Source organism: Sturnira hondurensis, unplaced genomic scaffold (assembly GCF_014824575.4).
Source record: "Sturnira hondurensis isolate 20B ecotype Veracruz unplaced genomic scaffold, ASM1482457v3 Scaffold0021795, whole genome shotgun sequence".
In the NCBI taxonomy this organism is placed as follows: Eukaryota; Metazoa; Chordata; class Mammalia; order Chiroptera; family Phyllostomidae; genus Sturnira; species Sturnira hondurensis.
In genome coordinates this window covers 1,027,885-1,051,084 of record NW_028094426.1, presented here as the reverse complement: position 1 = coordinate 1,051,084, position 23,200 = coordinate 1,027,885, and the positions used below count along the sequence as shown (strand labels likewise).

Sequence of the window (23,200 nt, the reverse complement as noted above, 5' to 3'; positions counted from 1 at the left end):
CTGTGGACACATGCCACTGTTCTCTGAACTGCTCATTTCATTCATGTTAATAAAACAGTGGTAGCATAAAAGGAAAAGTGGGAATAAGAGAAAATAAAATGTCATCACAAGCTTAGTAAAGAACAAAAAGTAGCTAGTAGCTGTTCTTTTCTTTTAGGTTCTTTTGATGATCATAATTCAGCTGGGTTTGTTAATTCCTGGCTTGGGGAGCAGCGTGATTTCAGCAGTTAACCTCTCCCGTCAGTTGATTTTATAAATGCCTTTGGTGTAAGATGATGAAGTTCCCTTTTGAACCAGCGACGTGGCAGCATCAGGTATAGTCCTGTGACTGACACCTCAAGAATTAATGCCAAACAATAAAAGGCAATCAATTTTCAGTCTCCAATTTTCCCAGCAACCTAGGAAATGAATTTTCCCTAAAGGAAATGATAAGCACAAATCAATTCAGTGAAAGTTGCCTTTGATTTTTAATTAACTGGCCACATACAACTGTTTTAAACAGATATTACTTAGAAATCTCTATATTAAAGTTGCACCTGATCCTTTCTGAACAAGGACCATTGGTGAAGAAGCTTTAGAGGCAGATGAGCTGTGCAATTTGCAGAGCTGGTGGAACAGAATTTTTATCGAAATGATTTTTTTTCTTCAACGGCATGAAAGTCATACTTGAAATAAATGCTACCACCTGGTATTTAATGAGATATTTAGAGAGCCCCCTTTTAAACCATTTCTTTATTTTAAAAAATTTTGTTTTACTTACTGATTTGAGAGAGAGAGAAACATTGATTGGTTGCCTCCTCTACACGCCCCAACCTGGGATTGAACCTGCAACCGAGGTATGTGCCCTGACCAGGAATCAAACCTGCAATCTTTTGGTGTATGGGGCGATGTTCCAACCAACTGAGACATCTGGACAGGGCCATTCCTTTATTTTTTAGGTTAGTTTCAGAGTATTTAATAGAAATGGCTAAGCTTGCCTTATTTTTTTAGCTTTTTAAACTTTCCATGGAGGTTACCTCTTAGAGGTACTGAGAGGAAAGCAGTAGTTTTCTGTATCACAGTTACTGAAACATGTCTGAGAAGGTATTTCCTATAAGGAAGGTACTGTTGTGTGCTCTTCAAAACAATTCAACTGTAGAAGCATCAAAGTAGCCTTCAAAAACCAGACTTCACAAAGCATAGACTTCAGGCATGGAGGCTTGCTTTGTCCTATTTCAGAGAATGATTTGTGTAGCGCAAGCAAGGTGGTAAGAGACAGACAGACATCAGACATTTGTTCTTTAGCAGCTCTAAGATGCAGAGGCTTACAGAAACTTGTGTCAGTGTTCCACCATCACAATTGTGAGCATAGGAGTGAGTTAAGCTTTAACCTTGGGAACCAGGTGGACCTACATCAGAATCCCATTACTTGTTACCTCTGGAGCCCTGGTCAGCCATTTCACCTCTGAGGCAATTCATGCATTTTTGGATGAATCAGGGAGAATTCATGTGAAATGTCTGGCAAATGGTGGGCTCTCGGTAAATGGAGGCCTATTAATATTGTTGCTGATACTCAAATGAAGAAGTCTTAGAATTGTAAATGCATGTGTTTCCAATTTCTGTGGACAGCTTAGGGTTAATTTGACAGAGACTTTACACAGGGGTGAGATCTGTGCCTTGTTGCATTTGAAGTCCTAGAACATGTATCCTACTCACATTCTGATGTAAGTGACGATAAAGACAGACTCCCTAAAATTTTAATTTTGCTGTGTGACATTGTTTAAACCTTCTACAGGTGATCTGGTTAAGAAATGATTGGGTGAAATATTTTACAAAGTGACTTGTGCAAAATACAGACTAAAACATGGGCACTGGGGGGAAGAAAAAAGCATTGCTTTAGAAAATAGAGATGTAAAAAATCCTACGTCCTGGGGTCCTTGGATGGTTTTAGTATTTAATTACTAGTGGTTGCTTGAAACTTGTGGCTGTGTTATTTGTATTTCGTGGTAGTCTTATTGTTAGTCAAAATATATTCTTATTCATTTACTCATTGAAGCACACTTATGTTGTTTCCATATATTAGTTATTGTAAGTAATGCCACAGTGAATGTGGGGTGCTGGTATGTTAGTTAGTGTTTTTATTTCCTTTGGGTAAATACCCAGAAGCGGCACTGCTGGGTCATATAGTAGTTCCATTTTTAATTTTTGGAGGGGACTTCACACTATTTGCATAGTGGCTGTGCCAGTCTGCATTCCCACTAAGTGTACAAGAGTTCTCTTTCCCCACATCCTTGCTGACACTTGTTATTTCTTGTCTTTTTGACAGTAGTCATCCTGACGGGGGTGAGGTGGTATGTCACTGTGGTTTTGGTTTGCCCTTCTCTGATTAGTGATGTGGAGCACCTTCTCCTGTACCAGTTGGCCCTCCGTGCGTCTTCCTTGGAAAAAATGTTTGTCCAGGTCTTCTGCCTATTCTTGTAGCCGGATTGTTTGGGGTTTTTGCCATTGAGCTGTGGGTTCTTTATAAATTTTTGATACCAACTCCTTAGACATACTGAGCCTCTCCGTGTAACTGCTTCTTTGCATAAATAGCAAGTTACACTATTTTGTTTTCTATATTGATCACAAGGGTACTTGGCTTCAGGGTTTGTCTTAGTGGATGTTCCATGAAATATTTTTGTCCCATGTGTATTTTGTCTTTCTAACTAATGAAAAAGCCCTCATTAGTGTGCATCTGACATTGTATTTTGTTTGTCAGAGTATCTAGCTCAATGGTGGGTAAGAAAACTTGAAGTTTAATAACAGGTATTAAAACTTGGATTCTTCTGGATATCCATAAGTAGACTTTTGAAGTAGAAGGTTTTTTCCCACTTCATAACTAAATTGACACAGTAATAAATAAACTCCCTTTTCAGTAATATAAAATATAGCATACTTGTTAGATGTTAGCAATAATTAGATTACTGGTATATATTATTAATGGTCTATTAATACAGTAATTAATAATTATGCCCACTTTTTTAGAAAATACCTTTGCTAGTGTTCCTAACCAATGTCACCTCAATAAAATTAATTAAAAAAGAAAAGAAAAAGAAATACCCTTGTAACAATTTGAGCTATTTCATTTTCATGGTGTGTGATTTCAGTTATGAGTAGATAAGGCTTGTTTTTCATTTGATTATATATTTTTTCAAATATTTAAGTGAAAAGTATTCAAATTTTATATTATTCTGCAAGGGCTCCATAAATGTTTACTTCTGTGAGTTTATTTCGTGATGTTAATTTATTTTTGACAATGTTAATGGAATTTGCAATCTAGACAATATTGGCTACTCTTAGTAAAATCTCAGCATATCTTCAATGTGAAATGTTTTTATGCCTAAAATTGTTTATAAACTGATTATGCATAAACTGATGTTACAGTGCTTTATTAAAGAAAAACAGCTAGTTAAACACATTAATTGCCTCTCCTGATGAGTCAGGACATCAAGGAACATGAGTGACAGTGAAGAGTGCTTCCACGCCACCTGTCACAGGATTCCAGACCAGTGGCACATTTGGCCCTTGTTCTTAAGGTAGCTGTGTTGCTCTGAGAATCAATTGTGTCTCTGCCTTTGGCTGTTTTTACCTCTGTGCTGTTTCAAATAATCACCTTGGATGAATACAAAAGGAAACCCAAAATAGAGTGTGAGTGGGGGAGGAGTTGTTACATTTTTTAACAGTGCTTTAAAATGGTGTGTCTCTTAAAAAAAAAAAAAACATAAAAGCATTAGTGCAGCCACCCATTTAAATGTGTGCTAACCTTGAAAATCAGGAATCAAAAAAATTTTATAACCTCTTTATTACATTGAGAAATTAAGAAATTGTGGAGAGATTAAGTACTTTACCCAAGGTCGGAGTTTATTAGCTGAAGACCTTGGGCCTGAACTGCAGCTTCAAAGTTTCATATTCTTTCCATGGTATCATATTATTTAGTTTTGTTCAACTTTGCCTTCTATTGAAAAATATTGTGAAATAAGAGTTGAAATTAACCCTGAGTGTTAGCTGCTACTTTGTTCTCTTTTCAGACTTAACAATTGACTAACTGAAAATTTATTTTCTTCCCCTTCTTCCTTCCCTCCATCCCTCCATCCCTCCATCCCTCCTCTGCTTTCCTCCCTCGCTCCCTCTCTCCCTTCCTTCCTCCCCTCCCCTCCCCCCCCCCCCCCCCGCCCCCCGTCAGTCTTGTTTGGGCTGAAACACTGAAGGCAATAGAAGGGAGTGAATCTTAGCTCAGTCATCTGGGAGAAATTATGGGCAGGGTGTGTAATAGCAAGTTCGTTTTTCTCCAGCCTTATCTCCATAATCTGTTTTCTCTGGACTTGCATCAGACTCACCTGAAGCTTTTTAAGACACTCTAGAATCAAAATCTCCAGTGGTGAGACTCAGGCTTCTTTCATTTTAAAGTCTTCATGGGTGATTCTGATGCTGAGCTCAGATCATGAGTAAGTTTTTTAGTATTATATATCTTTCTTTTGATCAGTTGTAAACAAACTGATCGGCGTATCTCTTTTAAGACTTTTTTTTACATGTATCTAGTATCAGAGCTGAGGGTGTGGGGTGGAAATCTGAGTGAGAGGTCAAGGAAATGGATGGGTTTGTCTGTCGTACCCACATTGAATTTTCTACTTCACGTGGTAGGAGGTGGCAGCTGTTCTAGATTCTTGAGTGGGGTGATAATACAGTGAAGGTGACACGCCTTAGGTTTCTTTGCCTTCAGACAGGACTTCGTGTTACTTCTGATGTTCCAGAGCCTACCGTGTACTTAAAGACCTTCAGACAGTTTGTATCCTTTCCCACCCAGTGGCTGAAGTCGTGACCCTGAGCATTACACGGTTTTCTCCCCTCACCCTCTCCCCTGATATCTCATTAGTCACTAGGTCTTCTCAGGTTCAGCCTTTCAGTATCAGTTAAAACCACGTTTTCCTCTGTATCCCTACTGCTGCCACCCTAGTATGGGTCTTCTTCATCCTTTGCCTGAAAACTCTAATAGCATTTTTTTAAAGATTATATTTATTTATTTTTAGAGAGAGGGAGAGAACCATTGATGTGCGAGAGAGCCACTGATTGGTCACCTCTCACAAGCCCCAATCGGGTGGCCTGCAACCCAGGCATGTGCCCCAACTGGGAATCGAACTGGTGACCTTTTGGTTTGCAAAATGACACCCAACCTACTGAGCCCACCAGTCAGAGCTGTAATAGCTTTATTGATTTTCCTGTCTCATCCAACTTCCGTGTTGCTGTTAAAGTAATTGTTTTACAACACAAGTCTGTTGTGTCTTATTTTTTAATAAAGTCCTTTAGAGTCCCTATTATCTGCGATTAAATCTATAAACTCCTTGGCTTGTCTGTTCCTAGTCATTTGCCACCTCATTATCAGCTACTCAGGAAGTGTAGGTTACATACCCTCTACATCATCAGCCGTGGTGAACATAACATGTGCCTTCATAACTTTGCACATGCTCTTCTCTTTGCTTATAACCTTTTTTCAAAATATCAGCCTTGCACATCCATATGAATCCTTTAATACACCTCAGATGTTTCCTGTCTGTCCTCTCCCCGCTCTTCTTCAGTTGGCATCCTTTTATTACTTTTGCGGTAATTGTCTATATGCATGCCTGCCTAACCCCATTAGGCTGTGTCATCACTGGGGACAAGGGCTGTACGTTTTATTTATTTCTATCATCTAGTACAGTGCCTAGCATATCAGCAATCAGTAAATTTTTCAAAAAAATTGATGTGAATTGAATTGAATTCTTGATATTATAAAGTTAAAAATTTAGCTGTGGTAACTAAAAGAATTGGCAGTAACTTTTTGTTCGTTATGCGTATTTACCTCTTTCTATTTTTTCTGATTTTCAAATAACTCAGGTCTTTTTTAAACGGTTAAACTGTTTTCCCCTGTGTAGCACAATGCCTTGCCTGTAATCATGAGAAGTGGAATATTACTGTGACTCACGTCCTAGGCAGAGGGGGTTGTGAATAAGGTGGTAGAAGGTGACAAATGTGTGTTTCATGGAAGATACTTCTGTACCTTCTGTTATGCTGAATGTTGTATGGATTAGCTATTACTATGTTTTTCTTTGTTTGAAATTTAAGCTTTCAAGGGCAATAAAGAGGAAAGATTCAAATTAAAGAATTCTTTTGTTCTGTGTGTGTGTGTGTTTGTATTTTTTTACTATGTTTCTGTGCTTCTTGGGACATGTTCTGCCACTAACAAGCAGTAAGATTTGGGGCACATTTTTAGTTGTCCTGGGCTTCAGTCTCCTGGTCTGTAAAACAGGTTGAATCACAGTATTGCCTCACAAGCTTGCTGTGAAAGTTAAAAGAGTTAATATGTGCAAGGGGCTCAGAATAGTAAGTATTGTAGTAGCTATTCAGACTCATCCCATGCCGCTTTCCTCATTTGGCCTTTATTCAGTTCCCTGGCCTTTCTGGGCTCTTTTCTTTATTGGGATCACAATCCTCGTCTGACTGGCTTCTACTGAACTCCAAGTCTCCTGCTAGACTGGAGTCTGGGACAGCATGGTGCCTGGCACAGGAGTTGTGCAGTCAGTATTTACTGAGGAAATGAATGAGTGGGTGAATCGAGCCAGCTCTGGAAAGAGAAAGGATGTGGAGTGCAAGGTTGCTTTCTCTTGGGTTGCTGTAGTCAGAGCAGGTTCTCTCATTGTAGGCAGGGAAGAAAAGAGAGACTATATACTGCCTGTATATGTATGATATTCACCTTTGTAAATTGAAGGTGAATTATAAATATTCAGGGGTTGAAGTGTTAAAAAAAAGGCCTCAGATTCTTTGCCTGAATGATGATCGGTTTGAACTTACAAGTGATTTTTTGCTCCCTAGTATTTGACCACGCTGGTGTTTACCCTTTAAAATTAATATGTTCCAATGACACTTTGGGGTGTAAAGAAACTCTTAAACAATCCTGGGTGGTATTTTAAAAGCAAAAATTTTGACTGTGAATTATAAGTTATACATTGTAAGTAAAACTTAATCATGGCAACGTTTTTAAAATGGATTTAGAAGGATGAGCATGATGTGTCCCCAGCAGTGGTGGGTTATCTTGGAGTGGGAGAGTTGCAGATGATTTTCTTTCCCTTTACTTTTTCCATCTTCTCTGTGGGAGATGTGTGTGGAACTGCAGCCCGCTGATACTGTATCGGAATTCAGTTCTGGGTAATTACCACTTCGGCATTGACCCTTGTTTTTAGGGGCCCTAATGAGCTTTTGCTTAAATACATTGAAGTTAAAAAAATGTTTGTTCATTTTCTTAAAAAAAGGAAACTTCCGAAAAGACCATTTAAAGTTATGTACATGTAGAAATCATATTTCAAAATTGTTATTTTTAAATGTAACATTTTGGAGATACTGCTTATTTAAAAATAATACTGGCCCATTTTAACCATAATATTTCTAACTGAAAATGCCATGTTTCTGGGAATGTGTGTTATATATTTTAGTCTGAATCAATTATATTTAATTGTTTCCCAAGTTGTGTCCTTTCCCTCTTTTTTCTTCATTCCGTACCTTCTCCCAGATGATGTTAATTATCTTGTGTTGTGTTGGCCAAGAAGGTTTTTTTTCCCCATATGGCTCTAGCAGCACTTAGCTGTCTTTTGAAACAATTTTGTTAGATTATATTGTGACAGCTGTCATATCAATGTGCATTATAAAAAAACTTAACTAAAATTGGTGAATTTTTGTGTAGCCATTTTAATATTGAAGTTGGAAGAAAATACACAACAGTTTTTGCCATGTTATGCTTTATTATTTTAAGAAACGTAAAAACAACTGAAACAAAAGATTTACGCAGTGTGTGGAGAAGGTGTTGTGACTGGTCGAGTGTGTCAAAGTGGTTTGTGAAGTTTCTTCTTTTTTGCTTCTTTTTTTTTTGAAGTTTCATGCTGGAGATTTCTTGCTGGACGATGCTGCACAGTCAGGTAGACCAGGTGAAGTTGGTAGTGATCAAATCGAGAGATTGAGAACAATGAATGTTATTCCCCTTGGAATATACCTCACATTCTCATAATATCCAAATTAATAAAATTATTGGTGAAAATGAAAAATATATCTTCTGTTTTATAGAAAAAACCAAATGGACTTTTTGGACAACTCAGTATATGCTGGCGAACTCCAAACTCTGTCGTTAAGCCTCTCTCCTGGGCTCCGTGTGGTAGTCGAGACCCCCTTGTTGTGAGTCATAGAAACTCAATCAAGTAGCTATGCTGAGAAGATACGAGGGCAAGGATCCTAAAAATCTGAGGAATGGGCAGTTTTATTCCCTGGGCCCTGTTACTCTCTAGGCAACTGCCTCATATTTTTTGTTTGAAACTGATTTTCTTTCCTCGTGTAGTCTACGTGTCAGAAAGCATGACCTTCACTATTTCAGGAATTATAGGACCAGTCACCCCAGGGCGGGGGAAGGCAGAGGGTTAGGCGAGAGGGAACAAAGCAATGCAACTAAAAACTAAACTAAGCTGAATTTAATTCTCTCTTTGGATTCAAATTATGAGGGACGGGCTCTGCTTCACCCAGGCATTGTCTAGTAACTGTGGCCAGAATTCTGGGCAAGAGGAGACCAGGGAAACAGCTGTTGGGCAGATCGTCAGCACATGGGAATTGCTGATTGATGGGATGAATAAATGGAATGAATGAATAAATGGAATGAATGAATAAATGGAATGAATGAACAGGATGACCTAGGTTAGGCTCTTGTGAATCAGAATACCACAAACTACTGCAATACTGTGGTTATGATTTTAAAATCTTATTTTTTAAGAAAAAATTAATCTGGATAAATGACAAAGTGAGGTTTCCTTCAAAATAATTCCGTGAGAGCATGGTAGGGGAGCAGTGCTTTTGTATATAGAACCGCATACGTGAAACAGGATTGGCTGTGAGTCGAGTGTTGACACCGGATGGTGTGTGGATGAGAGTTGACACTGTTGTTGTCTGACATACACACAAAATGTATATTTGTATATGTTTGAAGTACTTTTGTATATGTTTGATATTTCTGTAGTAGATTTTTAATTGCAAAAATTGTGTTTAGCAGAGTTAATAGACTTATGTAAATGGTTAGCTTTTAAATTGAATTTTGTTCCAGTGTCAACCCAATCACATTTGAATGAAGGGCTTTTTGTTTTAGCCAGCACTATTTTTTATTTCACCTGGAGGGGGGTGTCAGCACGTATCTCCTATGAACAAGCAAATGTACCTTCTGCCTAAAATATTGGAGGTGAAAACATTTGTTTTTAGCTGGGGCACGTGGAGACAGCTTGCCTCTCCTAGCACGCCCAGCAGGTAGTGGGCTGTCAGCAAATGTGTATGAAAGGGCGCCCCGTAGCAGTCCCACGCTGGGGGGAAGCCCTGTCAGTTGAGCTGTTTTCTTGCAGTTTGTTTGTTTGTTTGTTTGTTTGTTTGTTGCTATAGGTTTCCCCATCGTAGTATCACTACAGTATGATTGTAAAATTGAGGTGAGTGAAGGAGGAGGGAACTGGTCATTGCTCCAGGCTCACCTGGGCTCCTGAGGCCTGAGGGAATCAGCATCACAGCGCACCTGTAGCACACCCCAGCAAACCAGGGTAGAATTGTGTATACAGAATGTCAGGGGACTATAAATAAAATGTTGGAAATGATTTGTGTATTCGCTTTCGTTATGTCTCTTTTAAGCATCTGTTTCAAAGCAGTTAAGAAAATCTTGATAAATCGAGGTGAAGCCCTGGCCGGAGTAGCTCAGTTGGTTAGAGTTGTCCTGATATGCCAAGGTGACAGGTCGATCCCTGGTCAGAGCGCATAGAAGAATCAACCGGTGAATGCATAAATAAGTGGGATGACGAATCGATGTCTCTCTCTCTCCCCCCTCCTTCTCTCTCTCCCTCTCTAAAATCAGTAAATAAAAAATAATTAAAAAATCCAGGTAAAACATTTTTAAGCTGTTGAGTAGTCTTTATGAATCATATTAATCTATTAATACCAACTAACTATTGCATTAAAAATAACAATCTCTTATTACTTCATTTCTAGCAGTCAAGAATGAGATGGATTGACTGTTATACGTAATGCTTTATAAAATGTATTTCCTGGACCCTTAAATATCCTTCACTTGTAAATTAGAATTATGAAGAAACTATGACATTGTCTTGAAATGTTTAAAGCATTTCTAAGAGTAGATAGGGCCATTTACTCAGAGCACTTTTTAAGAAACCAACATTTATTTCTTCCCCAAATAGTACGGAAAGAACTAGATGGGGGCAGGGTAATTTTGTCAGTAGCTTTTTTAAATGTACAAGTTCAGAATTTGGCTGTTAGAAATTGTTTCCCACAGTGTGTACACGGGCAAGGCACAACAGAAGTTTCACAGGATTTCCGTTCCCCTTAGCCAAGCCAGAAGTCTCACGACCAGACAGAAAGGGGTTGTAGAGTTGATTCTCAACCACATAAGATATTTCTAGAACAGTAGTTGAGACATTGTCCTCAGCCATGAATTCAGCATAGGAAGGTGGGCAGACAGTACAGGGAGCTGTGAGTATAGATACCTATATTGGCTAAGGACTTGGGGGTCAGGGAAACCTTCCCATCCTACTGGTTCCTCTGGGAGCAGAGAGGGTACTCGGTCTGGAGGATGCAAGGAGGGCTCCTTCCTGGTGTGGTTTCTGTGGTAGGGGAACCTCTCTCCTAGGCTTCCTCCACCTGACCGGCATCTGCTGAGTTGGTGGCAGCCCCGGTGGCCTGTTTGTGCTCGGTGGGGCTGATGTTCTACCCTTCGAGGGGCAGAGCTCCAGCGTGCGCCCTCTTTTCCTTGGAGTGAGGACAGCAGGGAGCCTGGGTGAAAACTGCTTACCGCATTCTTGGTGCTCACCAGTGCTCAGGTGGGGTCTGTCAGGACTTTGCAGAAAAAGTTTCTGACAGCCCACAAATCCACCTCTCTTTTAGTGCTTTAGAAGTTATAACTTTGGAAGTTAATACCTTAAAGTTGTAAGAATAGTAGATGGTTCTGTGATAGCCTATAGCTCAGAATCTGGTTGTGTGTTAATTTGGAAAGAATGTAGCTGGTATTCGGCACTTCTCTGAACCAGAGCAGACTGTTTACTAACGGCATGGCTTGGTTTTTCACAAAATGTTACATCTTCATTTAAATCATAAGGCTGAATTATATTACTCTGAAACCTACCACTGCTCCCTAGAATAGCTTGGTAATAATTTTTGTAAGAAAAAAAGTGTTCACAAGAATTATTTCCATTATAGGAACAGAAAAGAAAGATAATACCAAAGCAAAATTCCAGAATATATGAAGTCATTATGACTGAAAATCATGTATTACACACATACTTCATATTTTTAATTGCAGTATAATAATTGGTCTTTCCTGTTACCCCAACGGCATGTTACAAAGATAAATACAGTCTCCACTCTCATTTTTAACCACAGAAATGTGGCCTGTTGAAGCGTTAGAGTTTAGGGACTAGAAAGCTGCAAAAATAAAAAGGAGTTTTATATGTCTTCTGTTGGAAGATGGTGTTGCTATGTGCACTCGGAGTCCGTGGGTGGGAACGGAGTGTCCATGGCAAAGAGCGCGAGCCCTGGGCTGTGGCCCCGCAGGAGGGCAGTGCCCGGTGAAGTGCGCACACGCAGGGCTGGCCAGGGCGGGCTGCCTTCCACGCACGACTCTTCCCCTCGCAACACCAGCGTTGTCTTTGGGTGATGTTTCTCAGAATTCAGAACTCGTTTTTTTCCTTTCAGAAAACTGAGGAATGGGAGAAACATAAGACGGAAGCAGACATGGAAGAGTATGTATGGACAAACAGCTCCTCGGAAAAAAACATCCTAGAAACACTTCTCCAAATTAAGGCCGCAGAGAAAAACCTGGAAGTAAATAAAGAGCAGCTCCTTGGCACTAAAGAGGTCGAAGATTACAAAAAGTCTGTTGTTAGTCTTAAGAACGAGGGGGACAATGAAAATACCCTTTCTCAATACAAAGAATCAGTGAAGAGACTATTAAATCTGACGTGAATTATGTACAAAAATGTGCTTGATTTATTGATTTTGTCATCTATATGTAATTGTTATCTAGTTTGATAGGAAATTTAAAATGTTTATAGAAACATAGTTTTGTGTCAGAGTTTTTTATACTAATACACAATGGCAATGATTATTCACAAATTTTCTTTATATTCTGGGGTGGTTAGACTAATTAGATCTCCGTGATTGCTTCTGGTTTTAAAGGATTCTGATTTTATTTCTACCATAACAACTTCAGAACTTATAAATATACATAGTTACACATATATGTAACTATATAATATAGTTATTTTGTTTCCCTACACTTGAGCACTTTCTGGATGCTTCTGGGTTGTGGTTTTGGTGGTTTGGGAAGGCACGCCCCCCAGAACTCGGTTCCCCAGTGTTTTGTTTACCCAGGTGCCGCCATGCGTTTTGCAGATGGGAATTCTGATTAGAAACAGGTCATTGGAAGTAGAAAGTTGGTTCCATTCCTCTATTTGGGGGTCACTTTATGTTGATTCCGTTCTGTTTAGCACCTTACTTTCTCTATTTTCTTGGGCTTGTTTTTCCAAGCCAGAGTTTGCAGAAGGTGGTAGTGGAGGTCACCCGGTATTTATCGCTTGAATCCCCCACTAGAGCTTCCGCAGCTGAAGAAAGAGATGAGGTGTAAATAAAGACCTTGAGTTGCAATGGAGTAAACGACAAATGAGAACTGCCCTAAGAAACATCTCCTTCCATTTAGCTGTCAGTGCAGTGTATTTAAAGTATATCTGTATGTCATTTCTTACTACTTCCAAAGTTGTCCACATGTGGTTAATTTAAAAACAAAACAAAGGAATTACTGAGTTTATTTGCCTAAGACTTACTTTGCCTGACAGAATTAGAGGACAAAAGGAAAGCCAAAGGAATGTCAAAAAATTGCCCAAAAGATTTATGTAAATCAAAGGTATGATTTGGGATTAGCAAGCCCAAGAGGCGGTAGTTAGAAAAGACAATGGGACTTTGAATATGAAAAGGAGGGAGGTACGTTGTATTTCACTGGATGAAAATAGTGAAAGAAGAGCAAAGTAAAAGCAATTTTTAGATCAGGGTTAAGGCATACCTAAGTATTGAAATGTTACACTGTTTTCAAAATTCAGGAAAACTCGGCAGAAACAGGACTGAAGGAGGAAACATCTCGAGGGAACGTGTGAAGAGTAGTAAACGAGGGTCCTCAATCCTGTAGCAATGATACAGTGCTGGCGCAAGCGGGGAGTAATGGTGTATAATAAAGAATTTGACCTTTCCCAATGGCCTGCCTCTAAAGCTTCTGGGAGGTAATCTGTGTCATACCTCATAGAAGTGTCTTTGTTTAGGGCTGAGCCGCTCACAGGGGATTTCAGGGTGGGGCTGGCCACACCTGATAATTTCAGGCACGCCAGGAAGCCAACCGGGTGATTTCGGTGGGGACTTTGAGTCATCTGGTAAATCAGTCCGCCTGGCAGCTGAGATCAGCTACCAGGTAATTAGTCAATCATACCTATGTAATGGAGCCTCAGTAAAAACTTTAAACACTGAGGCTCGGGCAAACTCTCCTGGTTGGCAATACTCTGGGCATGTCGTCAGGCACACTGGGAGAGTAATTCGTCCTGCCTGGGCGGATGAGGAGAGTTCACCCTCAGCTATGGGTTTTGAACCTACCTGGGCTTCATCTTATGTGCTTCTTCCCTCAGCTGACTGTAATCGGTGTACTTTGCCCGTAATAAACCACAACCGTGTGTGTAACTCTCATTGAGTTCTGTGAGTTATTGTAGTAAATTGTCCAACCTGAGGGTGCATTAGGGACCCCTGCCCCAGCGGGAACTGAGAGTTGGTGTCAGAAGTGTGGGGGTGGTCTTGTGCAGGACTGTGCCCTCTGACCTTTGCAGTTTGGCTCACTGACCTGAAGGCTTTCACACACCTAGGATAGCAATAGCTAAGAGCTATAAGATTAATACAAAACGACCTTAAAAGGTAACATCTGCTGTCATTGTGATTTTAGCTGTAATTAAACAGCACTGTTTGTCAGGTAGATTTTTGCCCTTTATTCATTGATCTGATATGTACAAGGAATATTATCCTAGTCACCCTTGCAATGGCGATTCTGGGGGACGCTTTGCTGTACTGAAGGGCAGTCACTTTTGACTTCAAACTCTTAAGTTAAATAGTTCAGAAGTTGCTTAAACACATAGACAAATAAATAAACCTGTTTTCTTAATTGTAGGGTGCTTTAGTTCTTCGCATATTTTCTTTCCAGTATTGGTATTTCATAATACTGGGCCGTTCAGACTTAAAGGTCTACCTAGAGCGTTGCAGAGATTTCAGTACGCGGTTGTTTCCCAAGTGAGTGTAACGACCTTACCCTTAGTTGGACACCGGCCCCATGTCTTCATTTCCTAAAGTTCTAGTTTTGTCAGGAGCGCTCTTTGGTCCCTTTGACCCCCCCCCCCCCCGGACGTGTTTCTAGGCCCAGTTGTGTTTGCTTTTCAGCCGGCTTTGGTCTGATTGCCTCTGCTGTCTAAGTTAGCTTGTTTTTGACCTGCTGGGCAAAGGTAGGGGCTGAAGAAGAAGAGTATGAGTTTGTTTCCTTGCAAAGATAAATACATGTTTCCCAAATTGTGGTCATTCCCATGACACTATCAATTTTAAGGAATGAGTAAAATCCCGAGAAACTAAGGAAAGAAAACTTTTTTTACCCCCCTAGCGGCTCTAGTGTGTTGGGACACATAAGTAACTTGTACACATTTGAAAGAAGAGTAATCTTTTAAAAGAATGAATGTAGAAATAATTTTTAAAGACAGCTTCCTGAATTATTTATTTAAATATAATTCTAGGATAATGTAAATTTTGACATACCCCCTAAATAGCAGGGGCTTTTCTCCCTAATGGACAGGAAGAGAATTGAACAAATGTATGATATTATTATAAATAGCAAGTTAAAGCAAATTGATTAAAATTTTTAACTCAGATTTACTTATGGTTAATATTCTGAGGGATCAATACTATTTTATGTCTATAATAAGATTTTCTCTTCTATAGTCTTGATGCTTATGCCTGTGTTAATGTCTGTTCTCACATTAAAGTTTCAGGGAGAAGGTTAAGGGCCTACAGTTGAAGATCATCGGAGACATAGGTTACAATTTTCTTTTGAGTCTAAGATGTAGGTAAATCTGGTGTAAGAAGTGGACAGAACTGAGGTACCCAGTGCTAATATTTGCAGCTGGATAAACAGTGTGTGGAAGCAAGAGATGGGAACTAAAACTCCCAAGTTTGTTCATCAGGAGTCATCGTAAAACTTGAAGATCTCCAGTACACGAAGGAGTGTCATCTTTAGGAAATGAGGATGGTTTGGGATCGAGAAGGATTAACCAAAGAAACACAATTACAAAAATCAGGAAGCATTTGCTCATGGGTTATTAACTGACCATTGATGGTGCTCTTTTGCTCAAACCACTGTAAGATTTTATTAACGTGTAACAATAATTTGACCTAGATGGGAGACAAATAAGATGTGACAGTGTTTTTTTCTCCCTGTATATTTTTCCCGTGCTTATTAAGAAAATTGAGGCTTCTAGTCTACCAGTGATTTTGACAATGGACTTTTGACCAGATGGCCTGTGAAGTCCTGGCGTCACTTCCTTTGTAGTTGTGTGACAGTAGGCAAGATACTTAGTCTTTTCCTCAGCTCCTTCGTCTGTGTAATGTGGTAAGAATAGCGTAATGGGCAAGAGTAGTATACGCAACTCAAAGAATTGTACACGTACACCACTTAGAACTCTCTCTCTCACACGATGCTCAGTAACTGCAGAGGTCAGAATTTTGGAAATTGGACAAAAGGATACACTATTTAAAAACAAACAAAAAAGCAGTAACATTTATGCAGCATTAGCTTTTTGTAGCTACGGGTAGGAGTGGGCATCCTGTACAATTATTTTTTTAACTAAACGGCCCTTGCAGAAAACTAAGAATGATCCTCTTGAAAGCTTACAGTCTTTTACAGCTCTTGCTATTAGGAGCTCTCCTTCAGCGTGTAGCTTTTTTTAACTTGCCCGGGTGCTGACTTTGTCTGTCCTGGTGTATACTGGCCCTGCTTCTTTCGACAGCATCCAGATGCCAGGAGGACTGCACAGCAGCACAGAAAGATGACGGAGGTACAGAGGGCCACAGGCACCAGCCACGTCTTCGAAGGCACAGGTGCCCCGTTAGGGGTCTTGTCTTCGTTCTCAGAGGTGTGGTTCCCGCTGTTGTACCCTTTGGTTTTGTTCAGCAATTGCTTGTTGCTGTTGAGGGGGGATGGGATGGGCATATGAGAAGGCTTTCTGTCTGTGGGCACAAAGAAAGCAGAGACAGTCTTGTTATCTGGATTGCTGATGAAGGCGGCACTGCGTGAGACCTTATTTACCTTGGGGGCAGTGGAAGCGTTCAGGGAAATGAATCTTGCCCAAGAACCTGTGGTTAATTCCTTGGAATACCTAGTACGGCTTGCGTTTACAGCCCAGTCTTGATGTGTGGTTGGTGCTGGAGCCTCTGTTGATGGCAGCATCGGTTTTCCTGTGGTGGGCTGCTGTTGACGTGCATTCATCGCCTTTAGATTCCTTAGTGCCTCCCACTCGTTAGGTGGAGAATGGTCATTTAGATGTGTGGGAGGTGCCTGTCCAAAAACCAGCAAATCTGGATCTATACCTGAAAGATAGATAAAGCCTTATTCATTTCATTTTGACTAGGGCAGCCACTATGGAAAACAGTCCAGCAGTTCCTCAAAAAATGAAGAACAAGAGTTACCTTATGCCCCAGCAATCCCTCTCCTGGCCAACTACCTGAAAAACTTGGAAACGTGTCTTCGCAAAAAATACACGCACCACGCTCATCGGAGCGCTGTTCATGGCCCAGACATGGAGACAACCAAAGCGCCCTTCGATAGGATTGCAGAAGGAAGATGCGGTACGTGCATGCATAGTCTGGGATTCTACTCAGCCATTTGTGACAGCAAGGATGGACCTTGAGAACATTATGCTAAGTGAAATACGTCAGAAGAAGCTAAGAACCATGTGATTTCACGTATATGTGGACACAGATAGCCATGTGTTGGTTGCCAGAGGCGGGTGGGAGGGGCCCAATACATGGTGAGGGAAGATGGCTTGACTTCGGGTAGTGGGGTCATGTCAACACACAGTTCTAGTGGTATAGAAATGTACACCTGAAGCCTGTGTGCTCCTATCAGCCAGCATCACCCTGATAAATTCAGTAAAAATGAAAGAAAAATAGTAATAGAAGAGAGGACCACGAAGTATAGTTTGGAGAAGTCTCAGGTTTTGCCGCTATGAGTTGCTGAACTGGCTGCTTCGGAAAGGCTGAGAAGCATGCTGGGCCCGTTTGGACTGAACTTTCCAGGACACTTGCGGTTAGGAACAGATGTGGCTGCACCGTGGGGAGTGAGTACTCTGCCTGCTCGGGCTTTGGGGCAGCAGTAGTGAGTGCTGGTGCGAGAGCTACGGAAACAGGAACCGTTTGAGGTATCTCGCAGCATTTTGAATAAAGAAACAAAATAGGGCCTGAGCAGTGTAGCTGCATCCAAAATCACAAGCAAAGCCCTAAATCTTACCCCTTTCCTGCGCCCGAGGGTGCTGCCATATTTTCTCTCTTCTTGAAAACGAACTCCTTTTCCTGTGACTTCAGAAATGCTGCTCTGACTTTCAAGGGGGAGAAACGCTCTCAGCAGCCGTCCAGTTGGCCCTGATGCTGAGGTCTCCCTCCCTCCCTCCCAGACACACCAACACCCATTTCCTTCGCTTCCTTGCTGGCTACGGTTTTTTTGCCTTCTGTCATCTGGTTTCTATTCTAGCTGTTCTGTCAAATTATGCGTCTGAGATAACTAGTAGTTTCCTCGTGTCCTGATCCCTTGTGTCTTATCACTTTGGCTCCCTTATGTCCTTGATGCTGCTGGCCACTGTTTTTTTGTTTGTTTGTTTGTTTGTTTTTTAATTCTTCTGTGACTCCCAGGGCCCTGGAGTCCTGTCTCTCATTTTTTCTCCCTTGTTTTGCTAGTTCTCTTCTTGGCCCCAACTGGTTGTGCAGTTTTCACGATCTTCCTTTAATTGCATACCCACTCCCTGCTAGGAGACTATTGCCATCAGCTGTCACCACTGCGCTGATGGCACATACCAGTTTCTCCCTCGTTCTTGAGCTCTGATCTCATTTCTCCTGGGCTCTGTTGGAGGGAGACATTGCACGGCATCACTGAACATCCCCCAAACCACAATCGCTTTGTCTCTGTCCTATTCAGTGGCATTGCTGGTTCTCTCAGCTCCCATGGTGGAATCTGTTCTGCACAGTGACTTTTGATCCCTCTCTTCCAATGTCCAAAAGTAACTGATGCTGCCCAGTTCCTCCCCAGTGTGCCAATCACCATCCCTCCTCTGCATTGCAGCTCTCATGACCTTGCCCAGAAACTGCCCCCTGACTACACTGTCTGCCTCCTGCCAATACTGTTCCGAGGCTAAGGTGCCAGACACATCACTTCAATGATGGCCTCTTATCACTTAATACTTTGTTGCCTTCTAACTCTACTCCGCCCACAGCCTACCCTACCTCATCTGTATTTTCAGTGCAGCCCCAAGGGTACCCTTATTGTGTAGCCAGGCCAGTTGTACTACCTTCTGTGGTGTGTGGGGCAAAGCTAGTCTTGCTTCCCCTGAAGCCTCTGAACTATCTAGCTTGCCTTAGTCGCCCCTTCTTTTGTGCCTTTGTACTTGAGGCAGTGCCACACGTTTCTGTGTTTACTTATGTTGTTCACCAATTGTGAGACCTGTGCCGTCAGCCAGATTGGAAGGGACTTGACGGCAGACGCGTGCCGCGGCCTCCCGCAGTGGCGCGCACAGCCCGGGGCCTAGTGGTGCAGTAAGTGCAAACCGGTAAGTCACCTCCCTTGTATTTTGATGATAGAAACCTATTGTTTCTTGCTTACTAATTTACACCCTGAGGTTACTACATATCTGGGCAAAGGACCCTTAAGTTGTTTGTTTTCTAAAATAAAACACACTGGTTATCTTGAGGCCAATGATATGCTAATGTATGTAAGAGGTGGTGCATAGGATTTGTGTATTCCGTGTCAGTGAACCCCCAAATTGTCATTTAGCTTATTATTATTATTATTATTTCATAGTGGTATGCTTAGCTACTGAAGTAGAAATGGCTGCTTTGGCTCTTGCCGAGGGAACTTGTGACAAATGAAATACAATGCCTAACCTCTTGTCCGATCTCTTGATTTGCTCTCATGTGGAATAAACTCATCATTGCTGAACGTATCACTGCTGAACATGTCAACCTAAAGGGAATTTCCTTTCAATCCTGAATGCTCCAAACTCTTCCACCCTGAGAGAATTCACTGAAAAAAATAATGATTGAGGGATCGATACACGGCTATTGCCAGCCAGTTTTAATGCCTCTACGAGGAAGCTATTACCAACCCTCCCCAAAGACAATCGACACCCAGAAATCGTTACCGTCCGTGATGGTGTACAAGATGGCGCTGGTCCCTGGCTCCAGTATGCAGCTCTCTGTCGTTGGGCAGTGGATGTGCAGGCAGTTGACGCTGTCATGCATCGGGTCGTGGTAGAAGACGGCCAAGTTACAGGCCACTGGAAGGGAAACAGCAAAGGACCCTGTAGCTGGTCCTGGTTTCTCCCCGTGTGACGAGCCCTGCTAGCACGTCTCTGTCCTGAGCCCGGGATTAACGGTGCATTGCAGGGCTATAGTCAGACTGCTTACAGAACACGAGAAACTATCGTAACCACCCTTTTAAAAGAAAATACGTATCAGATATGCCCATACACACATATCTATGTATATGTGTACACACACACACACACACACACACCAGATTTCTAAGTGGAATGCTCTCTTAGAATGCTCAGGTTCACCAGAGAAAGAAATACGAAAATAAGAGGACAAATACTGTAACAGAAAAGGGAATAATGGAAATGGTGAAAAACAGTAATGGCTACATTACTAGGAGAGGCCAGATGGTGGAGAGGCCACCAGCCTTGACCCTGACTGCAGGTGTGCTCTGGCCCCATGTTGCAAAATTACATAGGAGATGAACAGCCTCATCAGTGTCCTTCAAAGAGGAAAGGAGTAGATAGATAAGGATGTTAGCATTTGGATTTTAGTGGGTAGGAGGACATTACTTGCTCAGCCTATCTCCTTTATTTCTAAGTCAGTGTCCTCCTTAAAATACATCGTGTTATTTCTGGAGAACCTGAAGTCATCCTTGTGAAATGCAAATCTTCAGCCTATCTGCCCTAAAGTGCAACACACGCTTCCTTGCTGCAGTGTAGCGGAAACCAGGTGACTGAAGTATCCACTAGCCAGAAGATAGCAACTTCTTTAATAACAGACTACAGAGCGACTGTGTGTGATTGCCAGGCCTGAGAGATGCCTGAAGCTGCTATGGAATTGCCGTCACTGAACCTGCGTTCTTTCTGCGCAGGGTTAAGCGTGGGCAGCTGCAACCCCCATTACTTCTGGGACACCCCATGTTTCTGAAAGCTTTTCCAGTAGGAGAAAGAATAGGACAAAAGGCAATAATACACTGCTAATACATTATAGATCACAAATGCATTCCGTGAGGCTGTGCTGGAAAGTTCAACGGAGAGGAATAAAATCTATTCCAATTTAGACATTAAATTTCTGATAAGAAAGTCGATGCTGTAGGGAATAGTTTTTAAAAGTGTTTTACATTCCTCTTTGTGTGCATTTCAGAGATCCCTCTGAACAGGTTAGCTCTTGCAGGACTGTGGCATTTTTTAAGTTCTTCTGGCTTCCAGCTAAAAACTGGGACGTGTACTTGTGCCCTTGCTTCTGCAGAAAGTCACAGCTTGAAGCTACCATGGCTCTAAACCCATGGAACTCCCCTGGAGGCTTGTAGTAGCCTGAAAGTCCAGAAGCCTCCGCTTCCCTGGTGTTGAGAGGTAACTGGACGCCCTGAGAAAGTGCTGAGTGAGACAGTACCGCCACTCCCCTACCGCCCCTCAGTAAGGGTTTCTGGAATTAGAAGTCCCTCTAAGGTGACAATCTGGATTGGCTACCTTTTCCAAAAGATTTTCCTTTAATAAATTTATTTGCTGTCTTCTGGGCCTGATTAACTTCTGAGGACTTAGGCTGGGACAACTTCTCACAACTGTGGTCTTTTGACAGTTTATTTATGTTTTATTTTTTGACAGTTGAGACTGTCCAAGTAGGTCCATTTGCATCCAAAATCTTGCATGCATAATTGGATTGGAGGCATTGGCAACTGGTACGTCAGAACTAACCAAGAGAATTGTTTTAAAGTGTTGTGTTGCTTTGTTGTTTCGTTCCAAGAAGCTTTAAAATCGTGGCAGAATGAAAAATAAATGAAAGAAGTCTTTAAACAATTGTAACTTGCAATTCTGCAACAATGACATATTTGCCTAAGTACAGGCTTTGGTCCTGTTATACGGATGCTATTAAACCCTAATTTCCGATTTCGGACAGACCATATCTCTTAGGATATTTTGAAAATTAATCTTAATCTTTCTCTCTCTCTCTCTTCCCCCTTTCTTCCTCTTTTTTCTATTTGAAATATATCTCCTTATTTGTTTCCAAATATGAACCACAATCTAAATTCCTGTTCAGTACATCCCACATTTGGTCAACACAAGCAAGCACATTTAAAAATTTTGAAATCACACCGATACCACCAAAGAACTTTGAAAAGAAAATTGTGATAAACATGTTTGAAATTAGATATGCTCTCTCTGGGCTATAGGAATATCGTTAGTTGACACTTGCAGAAAGACTTTCATTTAGCACTCCACAGAGGAACAGAGGGTTCTCTGTTACCTGCAGCTTCTGCAGCCTTCTGGGTCATGCCCAGATTTGTAAACCGGGCCTACACTGTCCCCAGCTGCGCTCTGTCCAATGTCGCTCCCTCTCTCTTCCTCTCCCTCATCTCCGGGCGTCTGTCTTCGCTAGTTGTTTTTAACTGTTCACGGGACCCTCTGCCTAGGACTCCCTCCTTAGGTCTTCATTTTGGAAGATTCCTCTTATTTTTTGCTCAGACAGATCATTAATACTTACCATCCTTCCTAAGGCAGCAGCTCCGACTGCATTTCTGGCCAGTGCTTTCAGTATAGTATCTCAAGAACTGAGCCCCCATCTTCTGGGACTCCTCCAGGTCCAGCAGGAGCCCTGGGAAGCGGCGGATCCAGCAGTCTCTGTAAAAAATAGTGGGTGAGCAGAGAGAGTCTGCCGTCCACCCCATGCTCAGGAGCAGTGCCACGTCCGCCACCAACATGGCCACATGCATTTCCCTGGTGAGAAGATGCGGCAATGAATCTGATTTGCAGGCAGAAGCTGGAGCTGACCATCACGGTTTAGGACGGTTTCGGGACTTCGGGGCTGTTGCTAAGGGACAGCTTCCTTGGATCGCATCTAGAGTGTCACTTTCCAGAAAAATGAGGCCATTCTTTGACCGCATGTTGAGTTTTCTTTTGCTTCTTCCCCGTGGAGCCCCAGGTGAACATTTGACCTGCTGGCGTTAACTCTGTACACTTTCCAGGCCATTTCATTACCTTGTCCCTTAGTCTCTTAAAGACGTGGATTCTCTCTTCTTCTTTCTCTGAAAGTGAATTGTTACAAACACCTTTTACTTAGTAAATGTAAAGATAAGTGGAAATCCTAGCTGAGACTCTGTCTGAGGAACACAATAGTTTAGTCAGTTGACGTCAGATAAGAGAAGGATCCATTTCACCAGAAACAAGACATCGTTTTGCAGGGAACTTGTGACTACAGATTTTTTTTCAATTATCTCTTTTTTTTTTCTTAAATTTAAATTCTAGTATTCAAGTTCACTAGGAAACCAGTTTGTATACCAGTTTGATATTTTTGTTTTTACTAACAAGAAAAAATCTTGAAAGTACAGGAAAACTGAAAGAAGTGAAAATTTAAAATTTTAATTTTGCTGTGATTTTAAAAACATTGAATATGGGTCCTGGATATATATCAGGCCCAGGCTTTTTTTTGGGGGGGGGGCCAAAAACTTTCTTAAAAGAAAACTCTGAAGATTCAGAAAAGGAAAAAGTGCCTTATAATGCAGATGGAATATAATACCCAATTAAGGTGTATATTATTCAGTTAA

The 23,200-nt window shown here is 41.4% G+C and overlaps 2 protein-coding genes across 3 annotated transcripts in view; one reads left to right on the top strand and one right to left on the bottom strand.

Annotated features, from left to right (window-relative positions):
- MRPS35 (mitochondrial ribosomal protein S35) overlaps positions 1 to 13,310 on the top strand; it is a 37,619-nt gene extending 24,309 nt beyond the window's left edge. For both annotated transcript variants that reach the window (XM_037033841.1, XM_037033842.1), the window contains exon 8: positions 11,764 to 13,310. In XM_037033841.1, coding sequence (XP_036889736.1) covers positions 11,764 to 12,033 — 270 coding nt within the window. In that variant the 3' untranslated portion in view covers positions 12,034 to 13,310. The remainder of the gene's footprint in view (positions 1 to 11,763) is intronic.
- A 2,732-nt stretch (positions 13,311 to 16,042) lies between these two features.
- MANSC4 (MANSC domain containing 4) lies at positions 16,043 to 22,839 on the bottom strand. The gene is made up of 3 exons (XM_037033845.1): positions 22,141 to 22,839; positions 19,545 to 19,679; positions 16,043 to 16,725 (listed from the first exon to the last, which is right to left on the bottom strand). Exons 1-3 carry the CDS (start codon positions 22,367 to 22,369, stop codon positions 16,052 to 16,054), a joined length of 1,038 nt encoding a protein of 345 aa, XP_036889740.1. The 5' UTR covers positions 22,370 to 22,839; the 3' UTR covers positions 16,043 to 16,051.
- Positions 22,840 to 23,200: the final 361 nt, after the last annotated feature.

Excerpts from the sequence above, each read along its gene's own strand:
- MANSC4 (XM_037033845.1), bottom strand. The coding sequence starts at position 22,369 with ATGCATGTGGCCATGTTGGTGGCGGACGTGGCACTGCTCCTGAGCATG. Across the intron at positions 19,680-22,140 it reads CTGCTGCCTTAGGAAGGATG|TGGCCTGTAACTTGGCCGTC; the intron begins GTAAGTATTAAT and ends TTTCCCTTCCAG. Across the intron at positions 16,726-19,544 it reads CTTGTACACCATCACGGACG|GTATAGATCCAGATTTGCTG; the intron begins GTAACGATTTCT and ends TCTATCTTTCAG.